The 20,631-nt window shown below is 52.6% G+C and overlaps 1 protein-coding gene and 1 long non-coding RNA gene across 2 annotated transcripts; both read left to right on the top strand.

Annotated features, from left to right (window-relative positions):
• Positions 1-210: 210 nt before the first annotated feature.
• LOC142922449 (mutS protein homolog 4-like) lies at positions 211-9,985 on the top strand. The gene is made up of 7 exons (XM_076063250.1): positions 211-1,700; positions 2,123-2,286; positions 3,648-3,911; positions 5,436-5,626; positions 7,805-7,912; positions 9,087-9,202; positions 9,808-9,985. Exons 1-7 carry the CDS (start codon positions 1,696-1,698, stop codon positions 9,983-9,985), a joined length of 1,026 nt encoding a protein of 341 aa, XP_075919365.1. The 5' UTR covers positions 211-1,695.
• A 1,401-nt stretch (positions 9,986-11,386) lies between these two features.
• On the top strand, positions 11,387-19,223 carry LOC142922439 (uncharacterized). The gene is made up of 4 exons (XR_012940058.1): positions 11,387-11,562; positions 13,438-13,512; positions 15,281-15,345; positions 19,057-19,223. It is a non-coding gene; the product is annotated as an uncharacterized LOC142922439 (long non-coding RNA).
• The last annotated feature ends 1,408 nt before the right edge of the window (positions 19,224-20,631 follow it).

Raw genomic sequence — 20,631 nt, 5'->3', positions numbered from 1 at the left:
AAAAATTCAAATCCGCACCTCACGACTCTCAAAATGGCGCCTGGCCGAGGAGGAGTCTCAAAAATTTGGCGGGAAAAAAAAATCCCGCGTCACGTGGCTAGGGAGGAACCAAATCTGATTGGCTCCAAGTCGCCGCTTGGACCAATCAGAGAGCTCCAAGCGCCTCGCCTCACAGCAGCTCCGCTCCTGCACTGATAGATCACTGCAGAAGGTCTCTCGTCTATAGTTGAATAGTGTAATAGTGTGTGTGTCTGTGTGGATGTGTGTGTATGTATCTGTGTGTATGTGTGTGTATGTATCTGTGTGTGTGTATCTGTGTGTGGTGTGTGTCTCTGTGTGTGTCTGTGTGTGTCTCCGTGTGTGTGTCTCTGTGTGTGTGTCTCTGTGTGTGTGTTTGTGTGTGTGTCTGTGTGTGTCTCTGTGTCTCTGTGTGTGTGTGTCTGTGTCTCTGTGTGTGTCTCTGTGTGTGTACATGTGTGTGTGTCTCTGTATGGGTGTCTCCGTGTGTGATGTGTGTGTCTCTGTGTGTGTGTCTCTGTGTGTCTCCATGTGTGATGTGTCTCTGTGTGTGTCTGTGTGTGTGTCTCTCTGTGTGTCTCCGTGTGTCTCCGTGTGTCTCTGTGTGTGTCTGTGTGTGTGTATGTGGGGAGCGGTAGTGTAGTGGTTAGCGCTACGCCGCGCTACGATTCTCTGAACCGGTCCTGGGCCTCCCCTAGGTCGACTCAGCCTCAAATGAGTACCTGGTGTGGTGGTGTGTGTAGTAAACATCACCACTGGGGGAGACAAAGGCGGTCGGGCGTGGTGCTGGCCACCCACCCCCTCGTGTGCCACAGTGCCGGCCCTTATAGGTGCTGCTACTCGCTTACAGCACTCGCCCCTACAGATTGTTAAGGCTGTACGGGGGGTCTTTGTGTGTGATATCTGTGTGTGTCTTGTGTGTGTGATGTGTGTGTGATGTCTGTGTGTGTCTTGTGTGTGTGTGATGTCTGTGTGTGTGTGATGTCTGTGTGTGTGTGATGTCTCTGTGTGTGTCGTGTGTGTGTGATGTCTGTGTGTGTGTGTGATGTCTGTGTGTGATGTCTGTGTGTGTGTCGTGTGTGTGTGATGTCTTTGTGTGTGTGTGATGTCTGTGTGTGTCTTGTGTGTGTGTTGTGTGTGTGATGTCTGTGTGTGTCTTGTGTGTGTGTGTGATGGCTGTGTGTGTCTTGTGTGTGTGTGTGATGGCTGTGTGTGTGTGATGTCTGTGTGTGTCTTGTGTGCGTCTGTGTGTGTGTGATGTGTGTGTGATGTCTGTGTGTGTCTTGTGTGTGATGGCTGTGTGTATGTGATGTCTGTGTGTGTCTTGTGTGTGTCTGTGTGTGTGATGTCTGTGTGTGATGTCTGTGTGTATGATGTGTGTGATGTCTGTGTGTGTCTTGTGTGATGTGTGTGTGTCTGTGTGTGTCTTGTGTGTGTGATGTCTGTGTGTGTGTCTTGTGTGTTTGTGATGTCTGTGTGTGTGTGTGTGATGGCTGTGTGCGTGTGATGGCTGTGTGTGTCTTGTGTGTGTGATGTGTGTGTGATGTCTGTGTGATATCTGTGTGTGTGTGATGTCTGTGTGTGTCTTGTGTGTGTGTGTGATGTCTGTGTGTGTCTTGTGTGTGTGTGTGATGTCTGTGTGTGTGTCTGACAGGTGATCCGCTCTTTTGAAATCGGATGAGGTAATCTCGCAGATCCTCATCGTTTGAGCAGCGTTAAGCCCCTCGCACAGATTTGAATATTCCCCAAGCTTCCTAATCACTGCCAGGCTCAGGCGTTAACATCTCCTAGCCACCGTGATGATGATGGTGGAACCCACGACCTCCTGCTGTATACCAGGCGAGGTAGTCAACATCTAGCCACCGTGATGATGATGATGATGGTGGAACCCACGACCTCCTGCTGTATACCAGGTGAGGTAGTCAACATCTCCTAGCCACCGTGATGATGATGGTGGAACCCACAACCTCCTGCTGTATACCAGGCGAGGTAGTCAACATCTCCTAGCCACCGTGATGATGATGATGGTGGTGGAACACACGACCTCTTGCTGTATACCAGGTGAGGTAGTCAACATCTCGCTCACCCCCAGGCTTGGTTGCAGGATGTCCACGAAGGGTCCCAAGTACTCGTTTGGCCTACTGCTGGATTCTCCTCCCCGGCGCACAAAGACCAGAGCCAAGCTACACAGCACCACCGCCTCCACCTCCTCCGCCTCCTCGTCTTTGCTCAGCTCCACGCCCGCGGCACGCCACTCCAGGATGCAAGGTCGGAGAGAGTGCAGGAGGGCAATCAGCGGCGGAGCCAGGGGGCGGGGGGGGGTGACAGGGTTAGACAATTGTCACCCCCGAAAAAAAATAAAAAATCGAAAAATCTGAAACATTGTGCGTGTAAATGCACGACACTCGGTCCGGCGGACTTCGTGTAACTGCACCGTCAGAGCGTGTCGCCAAACCGATGGCGTCTGGTTCAACAAGCCTGACTCTCTAATCATCTTCTTTGGTTCTTTCGGTAAAGTCACCACCACGTAGAATGAGAATAAAATAATAAAATAAAACAATAAAATTCTCACGACGTTTCGGCCGCAACGCAGGTGGCCTTCTTCAGGCCACCTGTCGTCCCAACAGGTCTGTCCCTTTAAACCTGAAGAAGGCCACTTGTGCTGTGGCCGAAACGTCGTGAGACTTTTATTGTTTTATTATTTTATTCTCATTCTACGTGGTGACTTTACCGCAAGAACCAAAGAAGATGAATCCTTGCAGTCACGAAAGCTTTAAATCGAAATCTCTAATCATTCTTGAAGTTAACATTTGTTGAATGTCACCCGGGGCTGAAAATTCTGGCTCCGCCCCTGAGGGGGATGACGCCTCTCCGCGGATTATTTTGATGTTGACGGATTACCGTACTTTGGCTCCTCTTGCTCCATATCCTTTGGTTCTTTTGGTGAGGTCACGTGGACTGCTCCTACGTCAGCTCCTACATCGGCGGTCCACCTGCTGTGTTCGTTTCACACCTGGTGACGGTTGCTTGTGTCGCGATCCAAACGTCGTGATCCATTAAAATGTTTTCGTACCTATGTGAGTTTTTGCCGAAATAACTCAACAACATGAATTCCTGTGGTCACGACAGGTTTAAGGAACAGATTGCATCTGGCTGCTCTCCGCTCCCTGCGGAGCATTAAGGCCCCGACAAGCCCACGGCTTTCCATTCCGGGCACCGTTCTGTGATATTGCGTCGAGCGAATGTGTGGCCCTACGCAGCCTCTCCACCCCCCCCCCCTTTCGAAAATCAGCTCGCACCCTCCGCTAGGGTCTTGTCAAAGGGGAGCACCGTTAATCCTGCCGAACAGGATTTTTGCAGAAGACCTCGCTGGGGTTGGTGGGCAGGAGACGAGAGGGAGGCGTCGTTCCTCGCCAGCTGTCGAAGTATGCAAGCTCTCTCGCTTCTGTTTTTGGTGAAGCCTCTCTCTTGAACGATGTCGGTCTTCTGGTGCCCGCGTCCACTGGGGACGCCATCGCGCTCCCCACGTGCCACGTTAGAACAGGGCCGAGAGCGTGAGGAGCCTCAAAGAAAACGGATCGCTTTAATTAAGTCTCCGTCCGCCGCCCCCCCGTTTCTCTTGTTCCCAGAGTCGGGTTGGGCCGACCGGAGCGGCAACGCCGACACCGCCACAACCACCAGCGGCGGCGGCAGGGCCCGCGGCGGCGGCCGTGGCGGCGGTGGTGGCGGTGGCGGCTGCGGTGATGCTCCCACCGTGGTGATGCCAGGCTTCTCCTCCTGGGCCCCGCGGGTGCCCCTCCCCGCTTCCCGGTTCCGTGCAGCGCCGGGCAGCTCGCGGCGGCAACGCCAGAGGCATGCGCCCGGCAGCAGCAGCAGGGCCACCACGTCCACCGGTAGACTCACACAGAGTCCCGTAGACTCACACAGAGACCCGTAGACTCACACAGAAACCCATAGACTCACACAGAGACCCGTAGACTCACACAGAAACCCATAGACTCACACAGAAACCCATAGACTCACACAGAGACCCGTAGACTCACACAGAGACCCACAGACTCACACAGAAACCCATAGACTCACCACCCTTCATAGACTCACACAGAGACCCGTAGACTCGCACAGAGACCCATAGACTCACACAGAGACACATAGACTCACACAGAGACCCGTAAACTCACACAGAAACCCATAGACTCACACAGAGACCCATAGACTCACCACCCTTCATAGACTCACACAGAGACCCATTGACTCACACAGAGACCCGTAGACTCACACAGAGACCCATTGACTCACACAGAGACCCGTAGACTCACACAGAGACCCATAGACTCACACAGAGACCCGTAGACTCACACAGAGACCCATAGACTCACACAGAGACCCGTAGACTCGCACAGAGACCCATAGACTCACACAGAGACACATAGACTCACACAGAGACCCGTAAACTCGCACAGAAACCCATAGACTCACACAGAGACCCATAGACTCACCACCCTTCATAGACTCACACAGAGACCCATTGACTCACACAGAGACCCGTAGACTCACACAGAGACCCATTGACTCACACAGAGACCCGTAGACTCACACAGAGACCCATAGACTCACACAGAGACCCGTAGACTCACACAGAGACCCATAGACTCACACAGAGACCCGTAGACTCACACAGAGACCCATAGACTCACACAGAGACCCATAGACTGACACAAAAACCCATAGACTCAGACAGAGACCCGTAGACTCACACACAGAGACCCATAGACTCACACAGAGACCCATAGACTCATCACAGAGACCCATAGACTCACACAGAGACCCATAGACTCACCACCCTTCATAGACTCACACAGAGACCCGTAGACTCGCACAGAGACCCATAGACTCACACAGAGACCCATTGACTCACACAGAGACCCGTAGACTCACACAGAGACCCATAGACTCACACAGAGACCCGTAGACTCGCACAGAGACCCGTAGACTCACACAGAGACCCGTAGACTCACACAGAGACCCATAGACTCACACAGAGACCCATAGACTCACACAGAGACCCGTAGACTCACACAGAGACCCGTAGACTCACACAGAGACCCGTAGACTCACACAGAGACCCGTAGACTCACACAGAGACCCATAAACTCACACAGAGACCCGTAGACTCACACAGAGACCCATAGACTCACACAGAGACCCGTAGCATCACACAGAGACCCATAGACTCACACAGAGACCCATAGACTGACACAAAAACCCATAGACTCACACAGAGACCCGTAGACTCACACACAGAGACTCGTAGACTCACACAGAGACCCGTAGACTCACACAGAGACCCGTAGACTCACCACCGTTCATCGACTCACGACAGGAGGCAGCACCCCGTCTCTCTTGTGGCCCCGCAGCGACCTCGTTCTCCACGACTGACGACGCCGGCGACGACGACGAGGAGGAGGAGGTGGAGGCGAGGTCGGTGGTGGTGGCGTTGGCAGAGGGCCGAGGTATCGCTCGGGGCGAGGTTGGCCTGGCCAGCACCGACCTGCGCTGCCCCGAGCTGGTCCTGTGTCAGTTCCCCGACAGCCAGCCCTACGTCAAGGTCAGCCTCCTTCTCTCTCCGTGCACGAACATAAAGGGCCCCCCCCCCGTGCAGTGCATGTTATGAAGCGGGCCCTGAATTAAAAACTAAAACACGCACATTCTTCACCTGCGCGGTATAGCGATTGTCATTTTTGTCACTTGCCGTACGGCCGGATAATGCGACGCATCTCTAACCTAAGTTTGCTTGTGGCGGTGGTTGTTTTGATTTAAAGCTTTCGTGACTGCAGTAATTAATATTCTTAGCTCTTTCGGTAAAGTCGTGTTGAAGGGAAACATTAAAATAATAAAATATATATAAAACAATAAAAATTCTCACGACGTTTCGACCATAACACAAACAGTCGTCATCAGGTGTGTGGGTTTGCATTTATGTATTTATTTTTAAACGGTGCATTTATTTATTTATAAAACGTTAGCACCATGGGCAGCGATTTGACAGTTTATTTAGAAGGACTAGTCCATCTATGTTCTGAAAAGAGGAGGGGGGAGACGAAAAATTAATGTATGCTGTCTGAATGCCACCGTAAGCGTGAACAATCAATTAAGACCTGAAATGGTTTATCAAATCCTTCCAATGATTGCTAAGTCAGAATCCATCTTCTCGGTTTAAATTGTCTCTGTGCTTATTATTTTATTATTTCCCTTTAACGTGACTTTACCGAAAGAGCTAAGAATATGAACCACTGCAGTCACGGAAGCTTTAAGTCAAAATTTGATGCTTTTCTTGTTCGTGTTTTTGTTGGTTTGTTGGTTTGTTGCGGTTGCACTCCGATTCAAGAGCCGGATGGCTCACAGGGCTATACCCAAAATAAACTGAAAACTGAAACTGAACCTTCAACACACTCGGCCGTTCGTAAAAGCTGAAGGGCGGTTTCGTACTCTGGTAAGAGAGCGGAATCACCGAACCGGAATTGATCGCTTGAAAGCGTTTAGCGCGGGGCCCTTGAAAGTGCGGGGCCCCGTAGCCACGTAAGTAGCTACGTGCCAATGTGTGCGTGTCGTTATTCTGACGGTATGCAGTATATATACATTGACAGGTTAGGTTAGTCTTAAACTATTAAACACTAGTTTTTTTTTATTTTACCTTACCTCATGCACCTAGCTTGGCACAGCAGTCAACCCACTGCACCTGTGTCTGTCCCGTGACCTCCTCCTGGTGCACCTAGCCTGGCACAGCAGTCAACCCACTGCACCTGGGTCTGTCCCGTGACCTCCTCCTGGTGCACCTAGCCTGGCACAGCAGTCAACCCACTGCACCTGGGTCTGTCCCGTGACCTCCTCCTGGTGCACCTAGCCTGGCACAGGAGTCAATGCACTGCACCTGGGTCTGTCCCGTGACCTCCTCCTGGTGCACCTAGCCTGGCACAGGAGTCAACGCACTGCACCTGGGTCTGTCCCGTGACCTCCTCCTGGTGCACCTAGCCTGGCACAGCAGTCAACCCACTGCACCTGGGTCTGTCCCGTGACCTCCTCCTGGTGCACCTAGCCTGGCACAGGAGTCAACGCACTGCACCTGGTTCTGTCCCGTGAGCTCCTCCTGGTGCACCTAGCCTGGCACAGCAGTCAACCCACTGCACCTGGGTCTGTCCCGTGACCTCCTCCTGGTGCACCTAGCCTGGCACAGCAGTCAACCCACTGCACCTGGGTCTGTCCCGTGACCTCCTGCTGGTGCACCTAGCCTGGCACAGGAGTCAACGCACTGCACCTGGATCTGTCCCGTGACCTCCTCCTGGTGCACCTAGCCTGGCACAGGAGTCAATGCACTGCACCTGGGTCTGTCCCGTGACCTCCTCCTGGTGCACCTAGCCTGGCACAGCAGTCAACCCACTGCACCTGGGTCTGTCCCGTGACCTCCACCTGGTGCACCTAGCCTGGCACAGGAGTCAACGCACTGCACCTGGGTCTGTCCCGTGACCTCCTCCTGGTGCACCTAGCCTGGCACAGCAGTCAACCCACTGCACCTGGGTCTGTCCCGTGACCTCCTCCTGGTGCACCTAGCCTGGCACAGCAGTCAACCCACTGCACCTGGGCCTGTCCCGTGACCTCCTCCTGGTGCACCTAGCCTGGCACAGCAGTCAACCCACTGCACCTGGGTCTGTCCCGTGACCTCCTCCTGCTGCACCTCAGCCTGTTGTTCTCGTTGCTGGCGCTGCTGCTGCTGCTGCTGCTTGTTCAGGCGATCACCAAGCTGCAGGTGCTACGCCCACTGGAGGTGGTGATGCCCCACACGGCCTGCAACCCAAACGCCAGCAAAATGTTCACCCTGCTGAGGGACTACTTCCCTGTGAGCACGCACGGACGGCATCGCCACTACTCACCACGCGGAGACTCCTAGACTCATCACACAGAGACTCCTAGACTCATCACACAGAGAGCCATAGACTCATCACACAGAGACCCATAGACTCATCACACAGAGAGCCATAGACTCATCACACAGAGAGCCATAGACTCATCACACAGAGACCCATAGACTCATCACACAGAGACCCATAGACTCATCACACAGAGACCCATAGACTCATCACACAGAGACCTATAGACTCAGCACACGGAGACTCCTAGACTCATCACGCAGAGACCCATAGACTCATCACATACAGACCCATAGACTCATCACACAGAGACCCATAGACTCATCACACAGAGAGCCATAGACTCACCACACAGAGACCCATAGACTCACCACACAGAGACCCATAGACTCATCACGCAGAGACCCATAGACTCATCACACAGAGAGCCATAGACTCACCACACAGAGACCCATAGACTCACCACACAGAGACCCATAGACTCATCACGCAGAGACCCATAGACTCATCACACAGAGACCTATAGACTCATCACACAGAGACCCATAGACTCATCACACAGAGAGCCATAGACTCATCACACAGAGACTCCTAGACTCACCACACAGAGACCCATAGACTCACCACACAGAGATCCATAGACTCACCACATAGAGTCCCATAGACTCACCAAACAGAGTCCCATAGACTTACCACACAGAGACCCATAGACTCACCACGCAGAGACCCATAGACTCATCACATACAGACCCATAGACTCACCACACAGAGACCCACAGACACATCACACAGAGACCCATAGACTCACCACGCAGAGACCCATAAACTCATCACATACAGACCCATAGACTCACCACACAGAGACCCACAGACTCACCACACAGAGACCTATAGACTCATCACGCAGAGACCCATAGACTCATCACGCAGAGACCCATAGACTCATCACACAGAGACCCATAGACTCATCACACAGAGACCCAGAGACTCATCACATAGAGACCCATAGACTCATCACACAGAGACCCACAGACTCACCACACAGAGACCCATAGACTCACCACACAGAGACCCACAGACTCACCAGAGACCCACAGACGCACCACAGTGGGTGCTGCCACCTCGTGGTGAGTGCGTGTGCAGGAGGCCCACGTGACCACGGTGCTGAGGAAATACTTCAACGATGAGCGGGGCACGGACGCCGTGCGGAGGCTCTGCGTGCCCCACATGGCCACCGTGCTCATGGACGTGCAGGGGAAGTGAGTGGGTGAGTGTGTGGGTGTGTGTGGGTGAGTGGGTGAGTGGGTGGGTGAGTGGGTGAGTGAGTGTGTGGGTCTATGGGTGAGTGGGTGAGTGAGTGGGTGTGTGGGTGTGTGTGGGTGTGTGTGTGAGTGGGTGTGTGGGTGTGTAGGTGAGTGAGTGGGTGAGTGTGTGGGTCTGTGAGTGGCTGAGTCGGTGTGTGGGTGAGTGTGTGGATGAGTGTGTGGGTATGTGGGTGAGTTTGTGGGTGAGTGTGTGGGTGAGTGTGTGGGTGAGTGTGTGGGTCTATGGGTGAGTGTGTGGGTGAGTGGGTGAGGAGCTCACCGGTGAGCTCCTCCGGCAGGCAAGGCTGCGTTGGCTGGGCCATGTAGCTCGCATGCCCAGCCACCGCATGCCCAAACAGCTTTTGTTCGGCCGCATCGAGGGGGCTAAACGGGCACGGTACGGGCTAGAGAAGAGATGGAGTGGTTAGGATTAGGGTTACCCACTCACTCACCCACCCACCCATCCACTCACCCATCCACTCATCCACCCACTCACCCATCCACTCACCCACCCCCCTCTCACCCTCCCACTCACCCTCCCCCCTGCCCACCACCCCCAGATACTACTGCCTGGCTTCGCTGGCGGCACTGCTGCAGTATGTGGAGTTCATCCAGGGCGTGGTGCTCACCCCGGCCTCCGTCCGCGTCTCCTTCTGCGGCAGTGAGCGCACTGCCATGATCGACGGCACCACGGCCGCCAACCTGGAGCTGCTGCGCTACTCCCACGACCCCCGGTAGACGATGCCTCCTCCTCCTCCCTCGCTAGCGGGGATAGCCGCTCCCCCTTCTGTGTGTTGGTGTGTGTGTGTTGGTGTGTGTGTTGGTGTGTGTGGTGTGTGTGTGTGGGTGTTGGTGTGGTGTGTGTGGGTGTGTGGGTGTGTGTGGTGTGTGTGGTTGTGTGTGGAGCCAGGAGATTGAATATCTACCCTCGGGGCTCCTCCAGAAACAACGAAAAACCACTACGGGTGGCCACGTGGAATGTTCGAACGCTCACTGCGGAGGAGAGGCTGCCACTCCTCTGTCGGGAGCTGGACCGGTACCGCCTGGATCTATGTGGCATTCAGGAGGTCCGGTGGACTGGCTCTGGCTCCTGCCACCATGACGGGTGGACAGTCCTCTACTCGGGGCAGCAGACTGCCAAACAACAGGGAGTGGTTCTTCTTTTGAACAAAAGAATGAAGGGGGCGTGGGAGCGTGGCGGTGAGGTGTGGGAAGCTGTAAGCCCCAGGCTACTTTGGGCTCGCCTTCCCATCAACCCGAGGAGAGGAATGGTGGTCGTGGTTACTTATGCACCCACCGAAGATGAACATCCGTGGAGGGATGCAGGCAAAGCCGATGAGTGAGATGCCTTCTATTACCTCCTGTCACAGGTACTGGCTAAAGTGGCCCCTCGGGATAGAGTGGCCCCTCGGATAGGTCATGTAACCCGCATGCCCCGCCACCGCATGCCGAAACAGCTTTTGTTCGGCCGGATTGAGGGGGCTAAGCGGGTGCGGCACGGGCTAGAGAAGAGATGGAGTGATGTGGTACAGGAGGACGTGGAGCTGAGTGGACTTGCCGATGACTGGTACCAGCGGTGTCAAGATCGGCCTCTGTGGAGGAGGCTCGTGAAGGACGCTACTGGGCAGTTGGAGGCAGTCGCCCTCCAACAACAATGGAGGGCAGAGGAGCGACGCTCACAACAACGAGCGGAGCGCCGGGTGGCTAAAGCACAGCAGGTTGCCACAGTAGGGGGCACAGGTGGTGCATCAGCCAGTCATCTCAGTCAGTCGACCCGTGGCACCTGGGTCTGCCCCGTGACCTCCTGCCAGCGGGCGTTCGACACTTCACGTGGCCTCAGGGTGCACATAGCCTGGCACAAACGTCGTGGTGATGTCACCGCCACTTAGTGGCGAATGGTGGTTGTTGTTGTTGGTTTGTGGTTTGTGTTGGTGTGTGTGTGTTGGTGTGTGTGTTGGTGTGTGTTGGTGTGTGTGGGGGTGTGTGTGGGTGCGAGTGTGGTAGTGTGTGTGTGTGTGTTGGTGTGTGTGCGTGTATGTGTGGGTGCGAGTGTGGTATGAGTGTGTGTGGGTGTGTGTTGGTGTGTGTTTGTGTGACCCTCCTCCACCCGTGTGTGTGCGTGTGTGCGTGCGAGCGTGCACCCAGGAGCTCCCACTCGCTATTCGGGGTGCTCAACTACACGAGGACGCGTGGAGGAGCGCGCCGGCTCAGAGCCAACATCCACGAGCCGCTGGTGGATGAAGAGATGCTCAGAAGCCGTCTCGACTGTGTGGATGAGCTGATGCAGGAAGACAACTTCTATAGAGTGCAGGCCGGTGGGTGGGTGGGTTGGTGGCTGAGTGGGTGGGTGGGTGAGTGGGTGAGTGAGTGGGTGGGTGGGTGGGTGAGTGGGTGAGTGAGTGGTTGGGTGGGTGGGTGAGTGGGTATGTGGGTGATGGGGCAGTTGTGGAGAGAGTGGAGAGTTTCCCATACCTGGGCAATGTGCTCATGACCGGCTCCGGTTTAACAGCAGAGGTCTCACTCCGAATCAGTCGAGCGGCATTATCTTTTAATCGGTTGCGTAACGCTGTGTGGAAGTTACTTGGTCTGTCGCTCCGCACTAAGCTTCAGGTCTTCTCGGCCACGGTCATTCACTCCCTTCTCTACGCTTCCGAAACGTGGACCCCCCTAATGGAACATCTTCACCGGTTAGAAATATTTAGGCTGGCCTGCCTACGATCAATCCTGGGTTTAACCAGGCTGGATTGTGTAAGGAGCTCACAAATCCTCGAAAAATTTGGACAAAGTCCCATCGGTGAGCTCCTCCGGCAGGCAAGACTGCATTGGCTGGGCCATGTAGCCCGCATACCCAATCACCACATGCCCAAATAGATTTTGTTCGGCCGGATTGAGGGGGCTAAACGGGCGCGGCATGGGCTAGAGAAGAGATGGAGTGATGTGGTACAGGAGGACGTGGAGCTGAGTGGACTTGCCGATGACTGGTACCAGCGGTGTCAAGATCGGCCTCTGTGGAGGAGGCTCGTGAAGGACGCTACTGGGCAGTTGGAGGCAGTCGCCCTCCAACAACAACGGAGGGCGGAGGAGCGACGCTCACAACAACGAGCGGAGCGCCGGGTGGCTAAAGCACAGCAAGTTGGCACAGTAGGGGGCACAGGTGGTGCATCAGCCAGTCATCTCAGTCATCTTAGTCAGTTGACCCGTGGCACCTGGGTCTGCCCCGTGACCACCTGCCGGTGGGCGTTCGACACTTCATGTGGCCTCAAGGTGCACATGGCCTGGCACAAGCGTCGTGGTGATGTCACCGCCACTTAGTGGCGAATGGCGGTTGTTGTTGTTGTGTATGTCTGTGTGTGTGTGTCTGTGTGTATATGTGTGATGTCTGTGTGTATGTGTGTGCAGCTATCAGTCAGTTTCTGAATGTAGACCACCTGCTCTCAATGCTGTTTCTAATCCCTAAGACAGAGACGGTGAGATGATCACTTTAATCATCATCAGCATCACCTCGCTCAGCATCACACAGTACCCCTTCATCACGTTAAACAGGGGTGGGGAACGTCCGGTCTCTGGCCCTGCCAAGGCAACCGCAGGCAGGACTCGAAATTCAATAAATCTAGGTAGAGAAAACCTGGAAGAGCAGTTGCGAGTAGCAACAACATCGTCAATACCGGCTAACATCACCAAACGCCTCGCCAAAGAGAAGCAGTTCCAGCCCATCGCATTAGGGGCGAGTTAATTAAACGTTTGACCAGATATAACGGGCTAATTTTTAAGTTGATCAATTTTGTATGGCCCGCGAATGATGTTTTAAATATCCAAATGGCCCTTGATAGAAAAAAGGTTCCCCACCCGTGATGTAGAGAGAGAGGCTATTTAGTGATCTATTTATTTGTCTATATTTATCTCTACATGTATCTATCTATATTCGGTAAAGTCACGTAGAAGGGAAATAATATAAATATAAAAGAATACAATTATCTTGCTGTGGTTTTCACACCTTGATGATGATTGCTCGTGTTGCAGTCGAAACTTCGTGATAATTTTATTGTTTTATATTTTTATTATTTTATAGTTTCCATTTCTACGTGGTGACTTTACCGAAAGAACCAAGAATATTAATCCCTGCAGTCACGAAAGCTTTAAATCAAAATGTATCTATCTATGTATCTGTCTATCCATCCACCCTGTTCCAGTTGAGAACTGCTGAGTCTAAGATCAACTACGCCATCCACCTCAAGCATGTCCTGGAGTTGGTGTCTCCACTGCAGGTTACATCGCCTGCCCAAGATCACTGTCATCACTAATTATTGTTCATCGCTATGATCACTAGTTATCATTAATCACTGTCATCACTAATTATTGTTAATCACTATCATCACTAATTATTGTTAATCACTATCATCACTAATTATTGTTAATCACTATCATCACTAATTATTGTTGATCACTGTCATCACTAATTATTGTTAATCACTATCATCACTAATTATTGTTAATCACTATCATCACTAATTATTATTGATCACTGTCATCACTAATTATTGTTAATCACTATCATCACTAATTATTGTTAATCACTATCATCACTAATTATTGTTAATCACTATCATCACTAATTATTGTTGATCACTATCGTCACTAATTATTATTAATCACTATCATCCCTAATTATTATTGATCACTGTCATCACTAATTATTGTTAATCACTATCATCACTAATTATTATTAATCACTATCATCACTAATTATTATTAATCACTATCATCACTAATTATTGTTAATCACTATCATCACTAATTATTATTAATCACTATCATCACTAAATATTGTTAATCACTGTCATCACTAATTATTGTTAATCACTATCATCACTAATTATTGTTGATCACTATCATCACTAATTATTATTAATCACTATCATCACTAATTATTGTTAATCACTGTCATCACTAATTATTGTTGATCACTATCATCACTAATTATTATTAATCACTATCATCACTAATTATTGTTAATCACTGTCATCACTAATTATTGTTAATCACTATCATCACTAATTATTATTAATCACTATCATCACTAATTATTGTTAATCACTATCATCACTAATTATTGTTAATCACTATCATCACTAATTATTGTTGATCACTATCATCACTAATTATTATTAATCACTATCATCACTAATTATTGTTAATCACTGTCATCACTAATTATTGTTAATCACTATCATCACTAATTATTATTAATCACTATCATCACTAATTATTGTTAATCACTATCATCACTAAATATTGTTAATCACTATCATCACTAATTATTGTTAATCACTGTCATCACTAATTATTGTTGATCAGTATCATCACTAATTATTGTTACTCACTATCATCACTAATTATCGTTAATCACTATCATCACTAATTATTATTAATCACTATCATCACTGATTATTGTTGATCAGTATCGTCACTAATTATTGTTAATAACTGTCATCACTAATTATCGTTAATCACTATCATCACTAATTATTATTAATCACTATCATCACTAATAATTGTTAATCACTATCATCACTAATTATTGTTAATCACTGTCATCACTAATTATTATTGATCACCATCATTATCATTAAGCTGCCACTGGGGGTGCCCCTAGACCACAGCAGACTCACACACAGAGACAGCTGCCACTGGGGGTACCCCTAGACCACAGCAGACTCACACACAGAGACAGCTGCCACTGGGGGTGCCCCTAGACCACAGCAGACTCACACACAGAGACAGCTGCCACTGGGGGTGCCCCTAGGCTACAGCAGACTCACACACAGAGACAGCTGCCACTGGGGGTGCCTCCACAACACCCACAGATAGGGTGAGTGGCAGGTGAGGTGAGTGGTGAGGTGAGGGGTTGGTGAGGGGTGGGTGAGTGTTGAGTGAAGGGTGAGGTGAGTTGAGTGGTGAGGTGGTGAGGTGGTGAGTGGTGAGTGACAGGTGCAGGTGTCACCCTCACCTATCTCTCCCCTGCTGTGTTCCCAGCGAGCGCTCAGCCCCTGCAAGACTCCACTGCTGACAGCCTACCAGAGCTCCCTGTTGGACTGCAGGTGACGAGGAGACCAGGCTGGTGGTGGTGGTGGTGGGGGTGGTGGTGGGGGTGGTGGTGGTGATGGTGGTGACGGTGGTGGGGGTGATGGTGGTGGAGGTGGTGGGGGTGATGGTGGTGGTGATGGTGGTGACGGTGGTGGGGGTGATGGTGGTGACGGTGGTGGGGGTGATGGTGGGGGTGTGGGTGGTGGTGGGGGTGGTGGTGGTGATGTTGGTGGAGGAGGAGGTGGTGGTGTGGGTGGGGGTGGTGGAGGAGGTGGTGGTGATGGTGGGGGTGGTGACGGTGGTGGTGGTGGTGGGGGTGGAGGTGTGGGTGGTGGTGGGGGTGATGGTGGTGACGGTGGTGGGGGTGATTGTGGTGGTGGTAGTGGGGGTGGTGGTGGTGGTGTGGGTGTGGGTGGTGGAGGAGGTGGTGGTGATGGTGGGGGTGGTGACGGTGGTGGTGGTGGTGTGGGTGGTGGTGGGGGTGGTGGTGACGGTGGTGACGGTGGTGACGGTGGTGGGGGTGATTATGGTGGTGGTAGTGGGGGTGGTGGTGTGGGTGTGTGGTGGGGGTGGTGGTGATGGTGGTGACGGTGGTGACGGTGGTGAGGGTGATGGTGGTGATGGTGGGGGTTGTGACAGTGGCAAAAACAACCCCCTACCTCCTCGTTGGTGCCGGATGGCAACGCTGTGGTGGGCAGTGCCATGGGGGGAGGGCCTATTTAGATTTTTGGCTTTTCCCTTCATGACGTTTGTAGCCACCACAGCGGCCAATTGGGGGCTCTGGGTGGGTGCGAGGGGCTGGTAACCCATCCACGTTCAATTAATTATCACCAAACCATGAATGAAAAATGTAATTAATAAGCTTGTGCCGGAGGCCCCGGGGGGATAGGCATCTATGACGTCTCCTGGCCAAACACTATTTGGCGGAGCCAGGAGACTGAATCCTTCCCATCGGGGCTCCTCCTTTAACAACAAAAACCCACTACGGATGACCTCGTAGAATGTTCGAATGCTCACTGCGGAGGAGAGGTTGCCACTTCTCTGTCGGGAGCTGGACCGGTACCGCCTGGATCTCTGTGGTAATCAGGAGGTCCGGTGGACCGGCTCTGGCTCCTGCCACCGTGAGGGGTGGACAGTCCTCTACTCGGGGCAGCAGACTGCCAAACAACAGGGAGTGGCTCTTCTAAACAAAAGAATGAAGGGGGTGTGGGAACGTGGCGGTTGAGGTGTGGGAAGCTGTAGGCCCCAGGCTACTTTGGGCTCGCCTTCCCATCAACCGCAGGTGAGGAGTGGTGGTCGTGGTTACTCATGCCCCCACCGAATATGAACATCCGTGGAGGGATGCAGGCAAGGCTGATGAGTCAGATGCCTCCTATAACCTCCTGTCACAGGTGCTAGCTAAAGTGGACCCTCGGGATAGAGTCATCTTGTTGGGTGACTTCAATGCCCTAGTTGGTCATGATGCTGGCACCTGGTCTGGAGTGATTGAAAGGCATGAGCCAGATCAGCTCAATAACAACGGCAGGAGGCTGCTAGATTTTTGTGCAGCCCATGGGCTTATAATTACCAACACGCTGTTCCGGCATCGGCGCATCCACACAACATCATGGATGCATGCCAGGTCTAAGCAAGGCCATCTACTGGATGTCATAGTGACGGAACAGCGGATGCGGGCCCATGTCCTTGACACCAGGACCTACCGTTGTACTGATCTGCCCACTGACCATCGACTAGTCATCTGTAAGATGCGCCTGCCATTCTTCCACTCCGGTAGTGGGTGTACACCCAGGACCCGATTCAAACCCATAGTGGCCTGGTCTCAGTGCGGCTGGGGTTGGCATCGTCCCCCACTCCTCCTGATGTCGAGGGACAATGGGCGAGATTTAGGACTGTGGCTCATGCAGCTGCAATGGCTGCTTTGGGTAAACGGTCCAGACCTCCCCAGAGACCTTGGCTGACAGAGGAGGTGTTCAGGCTGACTGAGAAAAAGCGACAGGCCCACTCTCATAGCCTACAGCATCCCACGTCGGAGAATGAGGAGGCTTACCGCAACCTTCGCTCGGAGGTTTGGAGAGCCGTGAGGCGCTGCAAGGATGGGTGGTGGTCGCGGGTTGCTGAGGAGATGGAGTCTGCCTCAATGGCCCGCGATCACAAATCGCTCTTTAACTCCATAAAAAAAATATAACCTGCAGCGCCACACCTATTACCATCATTAGTGGAAAGAAAGGTGATCCAATCTCCGACCCCGAGGAACAGGTTTGCATATTTGCTGAGCATTTCTGTGAGGTCCTGGGGGAGGGAAAATCCCTCAACCTGGAAAACATAGTGGGCCAAAGTGGGGATGACACTACTGAGGCTGCGGTGCCTCACATATTGGAAGAAGTCACCCCCTGTGAGTGGCTGGCTCAGGTGCCATCTGTTGAGGAAGTACTGTCCTCTGGCTCCCACATTATTAAACATCTATTTTGACCACGTAGTTCGTGAAGCCTTCAGTAGCTGTACCGGAGGAATTCCCATCTGGTACAGATAGAATTGGAGGCTGATCGATGCCCGGGTGCAGTCAAGGGATGGCTCCCGATTGTTCAACCATGTAATGTATGCCGATGATCTGGGAATTGCTGCTCACTCAGAGGAGGAGTTGGAGGCGCTGCTGCTGAACCTGGAGCTTGCCACTAAGAGGTGGAGCCTTACCCACTGAAACTAAGCACTTTCCTGGGTATTGTGTGCCATCGGACACTCCACCCCCACAACTTCCAATTGGTGATGGGATAGTTGTGGGGAGAGTGGAGAGTTTCCCATACCTGGGCAGTGTGCTCATGACCGGCTCCGGTTTAACAGCACTCGGAATCGGTCAAGCGGCATTATCTTTTCATCGGTTGCGTAACGCTGTGTGGGAGCTACCTGGTCTGTCGCTCCACACTAAGCTTCAGGTCTTCTTGGCCACAGTCATTCCCTCCCTTCTCTATGCTTGTGCAACGTGGACCCCCCTAATGGAACATCTTTGCTGGTTAGAAACATTTAGGCTGGCCTGTCTACGATCCATCCTGGGTTTAACCAGGCTGGATTGTGTGAGGAGCTCACAAATCCTTGAAAGATCTGGACAAAGTCCCATCAGTGAGCTCCTCCGGCAGGAAACACTGCGTTGGCTGGGTCATGCAGCCCGCATGCCTAGCCATCACATGCCGAAACAGCTTTTGTTCAGCCGGATCGAGGGGGCTAGAGAAGATGGAGTGACGTGGTACAGGAGGACGTGGAGCTGAGTGGACTTGCCGATGACTGGTACCAGCGGTGTCAAGATCGGCCTCTGTGGAGGAGGCTCGTGAAGGACGCTACTGGGCAGTTGGAGGCAGTCGCCCTGCAACAACAACAGAGGGCGGAGGAGCGACACTCACAACAACGCGCGTAGCGCCGGGTGGCTAAAGCACAGCAGGTTGGCACAGTAGGGGGCACAGGTGGTGCATCAGCCAGTCATCTCAGTCATCTCAGTCAGTCCCCCCCTGGCACCCGGGTCTGCCCCGTGACCTTCGTGCCAGCGGGCGTTCGACACTTCACGTGGCCTCGAAGTGCACATGGCCTGGCACAAGCGTCGTGGTGACGTCACCGCCACTTAGTGGCGAACGGCGGTTGTCGTCGTCGTTGTTGTTGTCGGCGACGGTGGCGGCGTCGATGGCGGCGGCGACACCACAACCCCCACCGCGTCTCCTCCCCCGCTGTCCCCGTGCCAGGTTCCCTGCGATCCTGGGCAAGCTGCGCACGGTGCTGACCGACGATTTGCCCTTCCGCAAGGGCAACCTCCTCTCGGCCAGGACACGGCGCTGCCACGTCGTGCGCCCCGGCCTCAACGGCTTCCTGGACCTCGCTCGGCGCATCCTCTCCGAGGCCGTCGGAGACATCGAAGGCACGGCACCGCTCACCCACCCGTAGCCCTCCCCGGCCGTCTTTGTATCTCTCTTCCTCTCTCTCTCTCTACCGCCTGCTGCTGTACGTTTGGAGTTTGCGTGTCTCTCTCATCATCGTCATCATCACGGTGGCTGCGAGATGTCAAGTACCTCGCCTGGTACGCAGGAGGTCGTGGGTTCCACCATCATCTCCCCCCCCCTCTCCTCCTTTCTCCCCCACTCTTCCCCCTCTCTCCCCTGCCCATTCTCTCTCTCCCAGAGATCATCAAACAGCTCTCTGTGATTCACAACCTGCCCATTCTCTCTCTCCCAGAGACCATCAAACAGCTCTCCGTGATTCACAACCTGCCCATTCTCTCTCTCCCAGGGATCAACAAACAGCTCTCCGTGATTCACAACCTGCCCATTCTCTCTCTCAGAGATCATCAAACAGCTATCCGTGATTCACAACCTGCCCATTCTCTCTCTCCCAGAGATCATGAAACAGCTCTCCGTGATTCACAACCTGCCCATTCTCTCTCTCCCAGAGATCATCAAATAGCTCTCCGTGATTCACAACCTGCCCATTCTCTCTCTCCCAGAGATCATCAAACAGCTCTCCGAGATTCACAACCTGCCCATTCTCTCTCTCCCAGAGATCATCAAACAGCTCTCCGAGATTCACAACCTGCCCATGTCCATGAGCTACAGCGCCGTGCGTGGCTTTTACATCCAGACGTCCGCTCACTCCCTGCAGCCCGAACAGCGTCTGCCAGAGGTCTTCATCAAGGTCAACGCACAGAGACTCACAGATTCACCACACAGAGACCCATAGACTCACCACACAGACTCATAGACTCATCACATAGAGACCCATAGACTCATCACATAGAGACCCATAGACTCATCACACAGAAACCCATAGACTCATCACACAGAGACCCATAGACTCACCACACAGACTCATAGACTCATCGCACAGAGACCCATAGACTCATCGCACAGAGACCCATAGACTCACCACACAGAGACCCATAGACTCACCACACAGAGACCCATAGACTCATCGCACAGAGACCCATAGACTCATCACACAGAGACCCATAGACTCATCACACAGAGACCCATAGACTCACCACACAGAGACCCATAGACTCATCACATAGAGACCCACAGACTCACCACACAGAGACCCATAGACTCATCACACAGAGACTCAGACTCACCACTCACAGACTCACCACTCATAGACTCACCACTCACAGACTCACCACTCATAGACCCAGAGTCTATGTGTGAGTCTATGTGTCTAGGTGTGAGTCTATGTGTATAGGTGTGAGTCTGTGTCTAGGTGTGAGTCTATGTGTAAAGGTGTGAGTCTGTGTTTATGTGTGAGTCTATGTGTGAGTCTATGTGTCTAGG

The sequence above is a fragment of the Petromyzon marinus genome, unplaced genomic scaffold (genome assembly GCF_048934315.1).
Source record: "Petromyzon marinus isolate PM22_M1 ecotype Great Lakes invasive population unplaced genomic scaffold, UKy_Petmar_22M1.pri1.0 PM_G_Scaffold_96, whole genome shotgun sequence".
Classification (NCBI taxonomy): Eukaryota; Metazoa; Chordata; class Hyperoartia; order Petromyzontiformes; family Petromyzontidae; genus Petromyzon; species Petromyzon marinus.
The sequence above is the reverse complement of the archived record's forward strand: the minus strand, read 5'-3'. Positions and strand labels throughout refer to the sequence as shown.

Excerpts from the sequence above, each read along its gene's own strand:
- LOC142922449 (XM_076063250.1), top strand. Across the intron at positions 5,627-7,804 it reads ACAGCCAGCCCTACGTCAAG|GCGATCACCAAGCTGCAGGT; the intron begins GTCAGCCTCCTT and ends CTGCTTGTTCAG. Across the intron at positions 9,203-9,807 it reads CTCATGGACGTGCAGGGGAA|ATACTACTGCCTGGCTTCGC; the intron begins GTGAGTGGGTGA and ends CACCACCCCCAG.